We start from the raw sequence: 14,089 nt of genomic DNA on the forward strand, positions 1-14,089 counted from the left end.
GGTTCTTTGTTGCCCTCTGAGCAAAGTCTCAGATGCGTTACAAAGATGCGACAGTTCTGCAGATTTTTCTTAGAGCTCCCTCTAAGGTGGAAGCCAGAAGGCTCACTTGTCTTTAAAATTCAAAAATGTTGCCAAGTCTGGGTGTGATGGTGAGTCTAGCACTTAAGAGACAGCAGCAGGAGGATTGCCACAAGTTCAAAGGCAGCCTGCTTTGTATAACAAGAGAGCTCCAAGTTAGCCAAGGCTATGTGAATTACCAAAATGTTGGCTTGCTACAGACCCTCTTACCACTTTTCCCTGTCTGCTGTGAGCCTTCTGCACCAGCAGGGTCCAGTCACCTGCCTTCTGCTCTCGGTCTTTGCCACTTCAGAAACATCTCAGCCAGGGCTGTAACCTCAGCCACTCCAGATGCTGACTGAGGAAGTCCAAGGGCTACCTAAAACATTGATGGAGTTCAAGGACATCCTGGGCAGCCGTGAAACCCCGACTCAAAAGAATCAAAATAGGAAAGTGGCTGAAGATATGACTCTGGAGTAGAGCTCTCGCCTAGCATATGCAAGGCCCTAGGCCCAATCTCCAGTGCAAAATAGACCAAACAAACAAACAAACAAACAGACAGACAGACAAGCCCCTTTTCTTCACCAGTCTCTTCTTAGCACTTTGTCTAACTCAAGTCTCTGGAAATTGGGTTCTAAGCTGGACTCCTGGTCCTTGCCTCCCACGTCTCCTTCCTGTCTCTGTTCCCCCAAATCCAGAAGTTGGGTCATCAGTCTTCCCTGCATCATGGGCTGTGACTGTCATCTTTCTGACCATTGGACCTCTGGCCCCTGCCCTATCTCACCTTAAAAACAATACTCACTTTGGTTAGCAGGCCTCAAACCTAACCCCTCTGAATGGCACTCTTCCATGATATTTTTACTTTGCCTGTCTTTGAAAAGAGGGGAACTCTGCTGTTGTTGGAAGTCAGAGTGGGAGAAGAGCCGGTGGGAACTTGGAGACTCTATCCTGACCTCTTAGGCTGAGGGGAAAGGCAGAAAGGTGTGGGGAACCATGTCAGCCTGCATCAGAGGAGTGTCTCCCCCTTCCAAAGACCCTCTGCCTGGGAGCAAGGAGACAAAGGCTTGCTTTCCTAGTGATACTGCTGTTGAGATGCCCTCTGCTCCAAGCTTGCCAGTGTGCGGTCCTGAGGGGCATAGGGGGCAACCTCATCCATATGAGTCAGTTTCCCTGGGATTTGGATATCTCCCCTTGTCTCTCTGCTCTCCTCTGTCCATAATCACTTCTCAGTTCAATGAAGAATTCACTTTTTAAAAAAAAAAAAAAATAGAAGTCTCTTAAAACCTATCAACATTATGCCATCTTTTTCTCATAATCCTAGCAAAATGCCATTTGTTCCTAGCCAGCTGGAGGCCTGGGGACCTGGCTACTCTTATGGCTTCCCAGTGCCCCCTTGCCACAGCTGGGTTGTTGCCAGCCCCCACAAGGCTGGCCTAGCGCCCTCCTGGTTCTGCCAAACCTAGGGCATATTCCAAAGCAAGCCCTGCATTTTACACAACTTCTTTCACTTTCATGGGCTGATCCCTCCCCCCGCTAACCCCCCCACCCCCAGTTCACATAAGCCAATGTGTTTGTCAAGAAAAAGTTAATTAAAAGCATATTTTTCTAATTAAATGGTAGGCTGTGCTATGCAAACAGTACAAGTCTTGTTTGAGAGCAACTCCTTCCCGTTGCCAGGGCTACTCCAGGGCCCAGCAGAACAACAGGGCACACAGGGCTGCCCTGAGAACCTAGAAGAACAACAAGACACACATGGCTATCCTGGGACCCAACAGAAAAATGGGACACAAAGGTTATTCAGAATGATAGACACAGAGGACTGTCCTAGGGACCCAAAGAACGACAGGACACAGGACTACCCCGGGGACCCAGCAGCATGAGGACATACACCCACCAGCACCAGGGCACATGCATCTGGATGGGCTTTCAAGCAGAGGAACCAAGAACTGCCCCCTGTGGGGGCACACATTCCTCATGCCCCAGTAGAGAGGCCACTAACATTCTCTGTGGGATTGGCACCAGGTCACAGCCCCAGAGTCCTAGTGGCACCTGAAGAGTCCTTGGACTCCTGCCCAGGCCTCCCCTGTGGCAAGCACACCCTGAACATCTCCACTGGCTTTACACAGCCCACTGCTCGCTCGCTCGCTCTCCTGCTGGCATAAAGAAGCCTTAGGACCAAGCTCTGGGCTCCAAGTCTGGGCACACCTGGCCTGCCTTGGGGGCGCACGTTTGCTGGGGCTCACATCGCGGGCATGCGGGCCCAGCTGCTGTCAACTGTTTGCATCTGTAGTTCCTTAGTGATGTCACATGTGTTTGGATTTATCTGTGCTAAGAATAGGTCATGCTATAAAAAGAATTGTTGGGCTTCCTATCCCTGTCTATCACTGGAGTGATAGAAACTGCATAGGAATTAGCTTTTCAAGAAAGGTTAACTATTCCACCCTACAGCTCCTGTCATGCCTGCTCTCCCCTCCAGTCCTGGCCAGTCTCTGTCTCTGCCGTTTCTTGGATCGGTGTGTCATTTGGGACTTAGGCATGCCAAGAACCTGTATGCACATCACCCTGAGCCTCAGTTTACTTATACATGTATGCAAATGTGGTACATGAATGTATGTGCACAGTGGATACTGGGTGGAGGTGTGTCTGGAATCATACCCCACCATCCCTGACCATTGCCAGGTTTGCTGTTGTTGTTACTCTGTTTGTTATTCCTGATCTGCCTTACCCAAGTCTATCTTTTCAAATAATCAACGTTTATCTCCTCTCTCATTTTCATCTCAATTACTCATTCCAACCCTTTTCACTAATAATACTGTATCTTATTTACTGCTTTGTGTTGCAGCTTTGTGCTTCTTTACAGTGGAATGTGTGATCTGTTGGTGTTCGAGCTTTCTTTCCGTTTTCCCTAGCTGGGATTTGCTGTACTTCTCATCTGTTTGTTTGGTTGGTTGGTTTGGTTTTCTCAGAGTCGTGTAGCCCACACTAGCCTTGAACTCAGTACATAACTGAGGATGTCTTTGAATTTCTAATTTCCCTGCCTCCACCTCCCAAGGACTTCGTTTACAGGCAGACACCATCATGCCCAGTTTATGTGGTGCTAAGGGATCAGACACAGGACGTCAGGTATGCTAGGCACATACTCTACTCAGCGAGCTACATCTCAGTCTTCCTGAAGTTTGCAGTATAAATGTGTACCCTTTCTTCCGGTGCTCCTGACTTCCTTTGTCACTCCTTGTTGCTGTACGTCCCTTGTGCACATGCTCCCCAGAGGGGTTGGGCTCTGGCACAGAGGATGGCTTGCTTGGATCAGTTTCATGTGGGTCTTTGTTTCTGTGTGGGCTTGACGGTTGCATGTTGGCTGGGCGCTTTGGGTTTGGTTTTGCCTATGCACAGGATAGATAATATTTGAGATATGGTAACAAGATTTTGAGGGAGAATATTAAAGCCATGGTGGCCAGCATGATCAGCTAGGAGAACCAGCACAACATAGAAAGCAGTGTGTCTGTAAACTCAGCCTCAAGGAGAGGGCAAGTGGATCCCTGGAGCTCACTGAGCTTAGTGGAGTAAAGGAGCTCTAGGTTCAGTAAGATGCCCTGTCTCACAAAATGTGGAGGAGCTGGGAAAATGGCTCAGGACCTAAAAGCACTTGCTTCTTTTGCAGAGACCCCAGGAATGTACGATTCACAGTACCCACGGGGTGGTTCACAACATTCCATAACTCCAGTTCTAGGGGATCCAATCAAAGCTCTTTTCTGGCCTTTGCAGGCACCAGGCATGCATGTGGTGCACTCATATGCATGCAAGCAAACACTCTTACACATAAAATAAGAATAAATTTAAAAAAAAAAAAAACCCTAAGGTGGAGAATAATCATGGACGATATACAGCATCCTCCAGTTTCCACATGCACAAGCATATGTACCTGCACACACATGTGTACAAGCCCATATGAACACATATACACTCACCCTCAATGACCCAAAGTCATCAGTTTGGGCCCAAGGGACAGGTTTAGGGTGCTTGGTAGCCTGTTCTGGCCTTTTTTTTTTTTTTTAATACAATGTTCTGCCTACATGTTTGCTTGCACACCAGAAGAGGGCACCAGATCTCATTCTAGGTGGTTGTAAGCCACCATGTGGTTGCTGGAAACTGAACTCAGGACCTCTGGAAGAGCATCCAGTGCTCTTAACCCCTGAGCCATCTCTCCAGCCCCTGTTCTGTCCTTCTTAATGAAGTCAGAGGACATTGAAAGAGCCTTCCAACCCTCTGCTGGCACACTAACCACTAACCAGTGCACAGCACTTTATCCTCGACCATGTTCTTGTCTACCACATCCACACACACTCAGGCTCTAGAGCAGATGCGATGACTCTTATGCTTCCCCCGCCCCCACCCCCACCCCTCTCTCTCCCTTCCTAGGAGCAAGTGGACACCCTGCGCCAGGCCCTGGAAGAGAGCAGCAGGCACAGCCAGAGCCTTACAGAGAAGGGGAGGCAGCTGGGGCCCCTGCAGCAGGTGAGGGACTCCAGGAGGACAGGGTATACCTGTCACCGGGGAGGCAGTGAACCTGCTCACCATGGCAAGGCGCTACATCCAAATACCTAAAAAGTTCTTCAGCATAAAAGAAGGCCCTAGGCAGATGCAAGAGGCAGGTGTGAAGTCGACTGTGCATCCAATTCCCAGATAACAGACCGTCAGGAAAACTGAGGATGGAGGGACACCACAGGGAGTCCAAGGGCTGACTTTCTTGCTCCACAGTGGGCAGCTCCAGAAGGATGGGTTAGCAGATGCATAGTTTGGGGGAGGAGGGGAGCGGGATAAGCTGAGCCCAAGACCGTCCTCAGACAGAATGCCTGGCTCCGAGAGGCCAAAGATCTCCCATTCCTGGCCCATGCCCATGCAGCCTCTTCCCACCCAGGTGCTTCTGCGGAGTCACAGGGAGCAGGAAGCTGCAGCGACCCAGCGGGCAGAGAGGCGAGCCCTGCGGGAGCAAACAACTTCACTGCGCACCGAGCGTGCCCGCCTACAGGGGGAGCTCGCGGCGCTGCGCACGCGCCTCATACAGGTATTTGTTTTTGAGGCAGGGAAGATTAGTCCTAGAGATATAGGGGAGAGCTGCAAGATGTGGGGAAGTTCCACGGCTGGCCAGAGAGAGGGTGCTGGGAAAAGAAAGGTTGGTCCAGCAGGCTTCAGTGTGTCTACATTTGGCCTGGCAATGGTGCCAAGTTCAGAGGCAGCCCCAGAGCTTCCAAGCACCTTGTAGAGACCTCTGGTGGTGACAAGGCACCCTGTCTTGACTGTCTTTGAGGAAGGTAAAGTACCATGGATTAGTAGCACCACCCCTGACTTTGTGGCCGGCTCTGCCCAAACGCGACCTACTTCCTGGGCTCCTGGGTCCTGTTCACAGTGGAAACAAGCACCCAGCTTTGAAGGATGTCATGGGCTGTGTCAGGGGCAGCAGGTGAGGGGGCAGATACAGTGTTCTGCAAGCCTCTCTCCATGTTCATAACCTGTCCCTTTCTCATATTTCTCATTGAGAGTACCCACCGAGCACCTGTAGAGCGGAGGAGCAGACAGGCAGGCCATACAATGAGACCCAGTAGTAGTCTTGATGCTTCGTAGGGCTGTGGACAGTCATTGCTCAGCACGGGTCGGGGTACAAGACAGAATCCGTGCAGCCTGGTATCCACTAGAAGAAGCGGGGAGGAGCAGGACACGGCCCATTTAAGCTAGCTTTGCAGAGTACAGGACTAGGCTGTGGCCACAGAACTCTGATACCCTCACTGCCCTCTCCAAGACCGAAAAGGCCCAGAGGACTGGCCCCAGAGAAAGAGTCAGGAGGGAGAGGGAGGTGGAGTGTGGAAGAGAGAAGGGGAGAATAGAATCTGCCGGGCTGGCCACGTGGCATCAGCAACCTGATTACTTGGGGCTTTGTGTCTGCATTTGCAAAGCAGCAAAGCAGGAACATTTGTGTTGAGATGCTGAGGGCCTCAGGCATGGGCTCCAAGGCAGGCTGCCCCTCTCAAAGCCTCTTTACTCACCCTCCACCCCAGCCTGCCCAGGGCACAGGAGCCAGCAGGCCAGGGTGGTTACAAAAGCCACCAACCAGCTTGTTCATAAAAGGCTACCTGCCTTCCCACAAGGGGGGAAGGTGGTGACAGCGGGAAAGGGTCACCAGGATCTTACTGTAGTGGCTGAAGGGAAAGATGTACCAGTCCCAGCCTGAGCAGGGGTGGGAAGTAGCATCAGTGCCTTCCTGGAGGTGGCACTGCCTAGGGCCAACAGAGATAGCTGTGGGCACAATGCCAGCATCGGGTCCTTGGGGCCCAAGAGGGGGAGGGCAGGAACAGCTAATTAGTTCCAGGAGGTCAGCTGTGAGGGGCCCACAAACCCATAAACCCTTTATTGGTGTCTCAGGAGGGGAAACCCGGATGTGGACATTTATTTATTTTGGATTTCACTTTTCTCTTCTCTTTATAACACACATTTCTAGCGGTGTAACTAGATTTTTTTTTAAAGAAACAGGGTTCCCTTTCCAGTGGAGAGGACTCTTTGTTTTTCTCAATGCTAAAGAAGAAAGTTTCCATTTTTATTATTTTTAAGGCCCAGATCCTGACCCTATAACTTTGTCCATGCAAACAACTCACTATATCCCAAGGTCCCGAGAGTTTCACCTGGGCTCCAGGCCCCAGATGGCACAAGTCGATCTGCCTAGCACTGAAAAGAGAGCTGCATGGCACTTGGACATGACCCCAGCAGACCAGCAGCAAGCAGGCCCAGCATTTGAGCAAAGCGGCAGTCCGGCTTCAGAGCAAGGCCTGGCTCTAGTGTCTTGCTGATAGCCAGCCTGGTGAGACTGTGAAGCCAGGATCCCCTGCGTTTCCGAGAGCACCATGCAGATGCTCCGAGCTCCCTGGGTGGGTAGGCAGCCTTCTGCCATTCTCAAGGGAGAGGACTCCTCATCTGTTGTGTCTTCCAGAGGTTCCATCCGAAAGATAAAAGGATCCCTGACCTCCACACGGAAAATGGTTATGTCCCATGTCTAACCTACAGGCTACTCCTCCTATCCTGTACCCATCCTGGTGGGAGTGGGTGACTAAGGGCTCTGTCCCAGGACGGATGGGACATAGGGGCATATTCCCAGCTATGCCACTTGGACACATACTTGTTGGCCCTGTGTCAGTGACATTAGATCTGTGGCTTTGAGTGTGCAGAGTTAGAAGGTCCTGTGCATTGCAAAAGACCATAGGCGCATGTAGGGCTCAAGAGGCCTGAGGAAGTCTTGCAAGAGGTAGGAACATGGGTCTTCAAATGCCACCTCCCTTACCAAGGATCACTACAGGAACTTCTGCTGGTCCAAACAGGGCAGACACTTGGCTCCTTCTCCTTAACGCCTACTATGGCTGCAGATGCCAATAGACCTGGGCAGGGGCAGTAATCTTGCCAACTCTACCAGGAGATTTGGAGTCCATCCCAGAAGCACCCTTTACTCTCCAGAGGGAAGTCTGACCTGATACTGCACCTCTTCCAGAAAGACCCTAAAAAGATCCCACCCCAGTTCTGCTTCCCCGTGTCCCTGCAGGCAGAGCAGGAGACCCTGAGGAAGGAGGAAGACACAGCTATGCTGGGGGCCAAGAAGGAGCTGCTGCTGCAGTCTCTGAGCAGTCTACACCAGGAAGTAGATGGGGCCCTGCGGCAGAGCCAGCAGCTGCAGGTGAGCTGAGCCAGTGGAGTCCTATGCTGTGTGCGCTTGGGGATAAACCTGGGACAGATTCAAATGGTGCGGTCCCCAAGTGGTGGGCTCATGTGTGTCCCATGCATGTGAATGCCGCATGTATATACATGCACGTGTACAGAAAAGACAGCTGGACAGGTCACTGTCTGTGATGAGTGCCAAGCCAAGACCAAGACAGCAGTGAGTCTACCAGTGATTCCCTTAGAGTTCCAGACAGAACTGGAGTCAGGACTGAGGGCAGTCTTTTAGGAGTGGTGGGACTGGGGGGGAGGGGGCTTGGCTTGTGAGCCAGGCTCTGCAAAATGGCCCAAGAAACAGGAGGATCAGGCAGGCCCACTCCACCATGATGGAGCCATACATATCTCCTAGGCCCAGGGCTTGATACCAGCCTGTGCTCCTTTGAGGGTTCGGTCTCCCCTTTCACCATGGGACACCCCCCATTCCAGCTGACTACCTTTAGGGAGGATGGATAATCATCAATATTCAGAAACCTCCAAGGGAACCTGGGATGCTGTTCACACAGATTTAAGGCCCACTCCTGGGGCCTGTGGCTTGGGCTCCAGCCCAGCAAAACCCTTAGCAGGTGGCCTGGACTCAAAACCTGTGGGCTGAATATGTATGCCAGCTCCAGTCTGTTGCTGGTCCTGGGCCAGGGCCAGCACCCCAGCCGAAAGCAGTGGGGCCAAGACAGGAAGTGCAGCCCCAAAGATAGGGTGGGGCATCCCACTGGACCTGACCCCAGGATCCCAGCAGCCCTCAGTGCCTGTGTTCTTACTCCAGGCCCAGATGGCGGAGCTGGAACAGGCCCACACCCAGCGGCTCCAAGAGCTGGCTGCCCAGCACCAGCGGGACCTGGCAGCTGAGGCCAAGAGGCTCCACGAGGCCCAGCTGCAGGCCACACAGGCTCTGGAGTCCCGTGAGCAGATACACCAGCAGAGGGTGAAGGTCTTGGAAAGACAGGTAGGGCCAGGAGCCCAGGTCCTCTGAGCAGGGCTGCATAAGGGGAAAGAAAGGGCCCCTGTTTCCATAGCGCCCCGTGCAAGGGTAACCACATGACCTCTATTGGGAGCCTTGGCTCTTTGCATACTCTGTGTGTCTGCCCTTTTATGAGCGGCTCCCTGGATCACCTGCAGCTCAATGAGTGGTAGAACATGGGTTCTGGGCCTCCACTGCCCTGTCCCTGAGAGGATGTTTCCTGTCAGAGGTAGCCATAGGCCAGTCATCAGTGACATGCAGACACTGCCTGTGGCGTACAGCTAACAGTGGTGGCCCCACACTTGTCCTTTGAGTCACGGGGAGAACATCAGCATGTGTGCAGCTTATTGGGGAAATGCACCTGAACACAGAGCCTTGGGAGTACGTGTACAATGCACTCGCACAAGTACTTGTGTGCATTGAGCCTGCCCCAGCCGGAATGCTGAGTCAGAACTTTAGAACCACAGGTGGTCAAAACCCTTATTTTACAGAAAGGAAACAGATACACAGAGGCGAAGTGGCTGCCCAGTGTTACCTCCGGCTTAGTGTCCATGACCCACTACCAATACTTAGTCTAACTCAGTCATTCTAAGCACATTTCTGGCCCTAACAGAAAAAAAAAAATCCCCTTCACTACTCATAGGATGCTTACAGATGCTCACCATTGCAGGCCTAAGCTGATGCCCTCTGCCTGTCCGTCTGCTGTTTCTATCCCAAGCACACTCCCTTGGGAGCCATGGACTGCAGCCTCCCCCAGCCCTTCCTGACCCAACTCTCCATGGCTCTGTTCCTGGGGTCGCTCCCTCACCTGACTGAGGCTCTACTTTGTCCCCAGGTGGCTAGCCTGAAGAAACAGCTGGACCAGGAAGTGTGGCGGCGGCGGCAGCGACAGGCCCACAGTGACTAGACGCTAGACGTTCTGAGCTAAGCAATGACCGCAGTTCCTCCCCTGCACCCCTGTGCTGGGTGGCCTGCACCGATCAGCCAGGACAGCGGGCTCTGGGGTGGATGTTGGGGCCCCATGCTCCTGGGGAAACTGGTGCTATGCACACTATACTGGAGGGGCCAAGTTCAACAAACACTGGTGTGTTGTGTGAAGCTGCACAAATAGGCAGCCACCAACCAAAGCACACTACACTACCAGCTCCTCCCCAGACTGCAGAAATCCTGCCTATGGGGACCTCAGCCTCCAGCTGAGCTGAACCACATTGTTGGTCACTGCTCTTTAAAGCTCCTTCCTGCTGCAAGGAGCAGGGGCGTTGATCACCCCTCAGCCCATACTGGGCCTGGGGCTCCATTTCCAAACTGGACCTGCTACTTGGGCCAGGCACTGGCGGCTGGGCCCTGTCAGACCAGCTCCCTTGCCATGGGCTGCTGCATTCCATGCCCTCAGCTCTGTAAACACGGGGAAACACATGGGAAACATTTCCACCAGCAAGAGCCAAAAACACAATGTCCTGCAAGGCCAGCCACCACACCCCACATCCAGTGGCCACAGAATCTTCCACATCCAGGAACTGCAGTCCCGGCTCGGTGGCAGGTGGCTGGAAATGACTCAGATGCAAGTCCCCTTGGTTCGCTGGCCACGGGGGCATTGGAGATATGAAGCTCTTCCAGCATCTCCCATTTCTACAAAGTGCTGGAAAAACGCCAGTGGAGAACCCTGCTCTGGTTGCTATGGAGACCAAGGTCATCATCTTGGCAGAGCCTGCTCCTGCCTCACCTGTTGGCATCTGTATCCCTCCCTTCTATTAGCACCAGCCAGAATGACTTGTCTTCCCCTCCGACCAGTCTCTTTGGCTTTGTAAATGGCGCTTTCCAGCGCCTCTAGGCTACCAGCCGGCCTGATAAACGCTTGCCTGCACCACAGGGTGCAGGTTGCCCCCACAGCTTGTGCTTCCGCCAGGACCTCCCGAAGCATCTTCGAGGACCCTAGCATGGGGCAGGAAAGGCCAGAGGCTCCTGGAGCCCGTCCAATCACAGTCATGTAGCTGTGGCCAAGACATGTGACAGCCTGTCAGTTCACTTCAAGATCACCAGGGACTTAAAATCAGCCATCCTGGAGTCAGACCTCTTGTTGAACTTAGAGTAACCAGATTCTGCATAATCAAGGTGGGCAGATAGACTCCATCACTGGTGACATTATTAAGAAGGATCCTGAAGTTCAGCCCAGGCTCTGAAAGAGCACCGAGACCCATTGGCAATGGCTTCCCTGGACAAATGATAAGTAGGCAGTGGCACAGGTACCCTATATGTGCCCACCTACAGTTTCCAGGTACCAGCCAACACTGAGCCTAGTGGAGGAGAGTGGATGGCCTGTTCCACCAAGGACTGAGAAACTGGGACTTCCTACTTGGCCCTCACCTCCCTCCTTCCCTGGTCTGCAGTTCCCTTGTGGTAGGATTGAACTCCCTGCTCAAGGATCCCAGAGTGGCACAGAAGCTGGAGATTTCCACAGGCAGCCAGGGAGTTCCTCCTCTGCTCATTCCAGGAGCCTACGTGCAGTGTGGCTCTTCCTGGCTTTGCAGGACTCACTGGTGTCCCGAGGACACCGATGGAATTGAAGCTGTCAGCTGAGCAGGTATCCTGGAAATGTACCTGGAAGCGGAGGACACACTTCAGCAGCGAGAGGCCTGGATACTTCTCAGCACCAAAGTGAAAGACACTGTGATCTGGCCACGGTGCTCCCTGGTGATCAGGGCCTTTACACTGGCTGCTCAGGGGAGCATTCAGAGTACAGTGAGGGCTTCTGAGAGTTCCACGCTTTGAGTATTTAAATCAGTGCGGATGATATTATTCTTACTTATTCAACATAAAGGACCGTGTTTGGGAAAGGAGATGTTTTCTAAAGAATATATTGTGGGGTTGGGGATTTAGCTCAGTGGTAGAGCGCTTGCCTAGCAAGCGCAAGGCTCTGGGTTCGGTCCTCAGCTCTGTTAAAAAAAAAAAAAAAAAAAAAAAAAAAAAGAATATATTGTATTTCTCTAAACATTTTCTAAGGCGTGTGCACATTGGTGTGTGTCAGAGTTTGTTGATTACTGCTCTGGGCAGAGTGGTGGAGATTGTGAAAGACCTTCACAGCTGTGCTATGAGACCACTGTTTGGGGGAAGGGCAGGGACCTTGCACCTGGGCCAAGATCAGATAGGTAACTAACTATAGGCAGCCAGTGGGTCAAATCCAGGAGCCCACAGCTCACTCCATTTGGGCCTTGCCTCAGTCTACCTGCCCAGTGGAGCAGCACAAACTAAAGAGGATGGAATGCTATCCCTGGATAGAGTCGAGGCCAAGGAAGGAGGCAGCTGGGGTGAACAATTCAGGCTATGCACGTGGTGGGGGACCTAGCCTTCTGGCTCTTGTCCTCCCCAGAGTTTGAGAGGAAAGAACCCTGATACCTCACTGCTGGAACTGCCCAGTCTTACTTGCAAGGAAACCCAAGTAGTTTCTTTTTTTTTTTTTTTTTAGACTGCCCCACATTTGGTTCCTGATCTGTACAAAGTCTGATAGATCCCAGCATCGCTTTGAGAGATGCTAGCCTCAGATGGGGGCCTTAGCTCTGCCCTTCACCTGAGCAATCTGAACAGGCTCTCTGGATGTCTATGAGAACGAGAAAGTGGCCCTCAGGCATTGTCCTGCAACAATGGAGCCTCGGCTCCTTGGGGAGCCTGGAGTTGCACCTACATTGTTAGGCCTGGACCTCATGTGGCATTCCACAGATGAGCCTCTGCCTGCTCTCCATCCCCTCTAGGGGTTGGCAAGCACAAAACACAGAAGTATCTCCCAGGGCTCTGAACACCGGGAGACAGACAGACAAAACGGTGCACATATACACAGAGGGCCCAGAATCAGGCATGGCCCCAGGTCTTAGAGACAGAACACTGAGAGATTTGGACCATATGAGGGTACTAACATCCTTATTCCCTCTGACCAGGGGGCTCTGGCCAAGCCCTTGGGTGCCCCAGTCTGGAGCTCCCAGCCTTACCAGCCTCTCAGCTCACTGTAGGGAGAAGACAAATAGAAAAGAAGGGCTTGGGCTCAGGGAGCTTGGAGAAAAGGCCAGGCTTGAGAGCCCGGATGTCAGATCAAGAGATTGGCCAGCATCAGACCCGGAGCAGGAGCAAAGGCTCCCCTCAACTACACTGGAGCAGGATGCAATCGACATGCACTGCTTATTTGAGATGTCTAAAACAATATTTTTTTAAAAAAGACATCCTGTGTCGTTTAACAATGGACATCTGAGAAATGTCATGAGACAACTTTGTCACTACAGAGCATCATGGAATTTATTACACAAACCAAGGTCCCTGCAATATTCCTGGGTGATCCCCTCTTTGGAGACCATCTGGAATATGTGATCTGTGCCTGACTGAAAGATTGTTATACAAGAAAATAAAACCACGCAGGAGGCATGTAAAGATCACACCACCACACATAATCTGAACCCTGCTGCTACAGAGGAGAAACTTGAGAAGTTCCTTTCTCCAGAAAACACACTTAGGATGGTTGTAATGGGCATGCTACCCTGAATGCTGTTTCCCAAATGTTTTACTTGGCATGGTATCATCAGAGTTTTCCCAGTGCCTTTAAAAATATCCCAGCAGTGTGACTTTATGGGCTGTGGTTTCTCCAGGTCTACATGGCCATACTATGACAGTGCCTCTGTTTTCAGGAAGCAGGAAATAGAGCTGTCCCTGAAGGAGATGGTCCCCAAGGTACCTACCTAGTGGAGCCCAGGTACACATATGCATATTTCCCCGGCCACCCTGTACCTCAAGTGGACTCAGAGTTTCCTATAGGTCAATTCCCGCATCACCACTCACTCAAGTGGGTGAGAAAGCTCTGCCTGAGCCCCACCTGCCTTGGCCTTTTCAGTTCCTATTTGCTTGAAACAAAGCAAGCTGTAGCCATCTGGGGAGCCTGTGCTGAGCTCCAGCTAAGTGTCTTCCCCAGAGCAATAGCAAAGGTCATGTCATGGGTGCTGAGGTCGGCAGGCCTCATGTGCAGATGCTGTGCAGGTATGGCATCGCTCCCCTCTGTCAAGGTGAACTGTTCAGTCTCACCTATGGGTGGGCTATGTGCTTCTCCTCAGGAGCCCACCTGCCCTGGCCCCTGAGGCCTCTCCCACCCCATCCTGGAACAATAGAGGGTGGGGGCTTCTGATTGTGCCACTTGATGGAAAGAACTGGGGAGCACGTGTTTCTCTAGCTACATCCAAAGGGAAGGAGAAAAGGGCAGGGTGGGCGGCAGCCTCAGGCCTGCTGTGTGGGACCAGCTGACTAGCCCAATCCCTCTTACCACGCAGAACAAGGATAGTGTTCTCCATC

General features: G+C 52.2%; 1 protein-coding gene across 1 annotated transcript in view; it reads left to right on the plus strand.

The window, feature by feature from the left end:
* Positions 1-11,624, plus strand: part of Crocc2 (ciliary rootlet coiled-coil, rootletin family member 2) — a 41,737-nt gene extending 30,113 nt beyond the window's left edge. Inside the window, exons 19-23 of the mRNA XM_036173681.1 lie at positions 4,477-4,572; positions 4,976-5,122; positions 7,640-7,771; positions 8,573-8,752; positions 9,603-11,624. Coding sequence (XP_036029574.1) covers positions 4,477-4,572; positions 4,976-5,122; positions 7,640-7,771; positions 8,573-8,752; positions 9,603-9,674 — 627 coding nt within the window. The 3' untranslated portion in view covers positions 9,675-11,624. The remainder of the gene's footprint in view (positions 1-4,476; positions 4,573-4,975; positions 5,123-7,639; positions 7,772-8,572; positions 8,753-9,602) is intronic.
* The last annotated feature ends 2,465 nt before the right edge of the window (positions 11,625-14,089 follow it).

The sequence above is a fragment of the Onychomys torridus genome, chromosome 23 (assembly GCF_903995425.1).
Source record: "Onychomys torridus chromosome 23, mOncTor1.1, whole genome shotgun sequence".
In the NCBI taxonomy this organism is placed as follows: domain Eukaryota; kingdom Metazoa; phylum Chordata; class Mammalia; order Rodentia; family Cricetidae; genus Onychomys; species Onychomys torridus.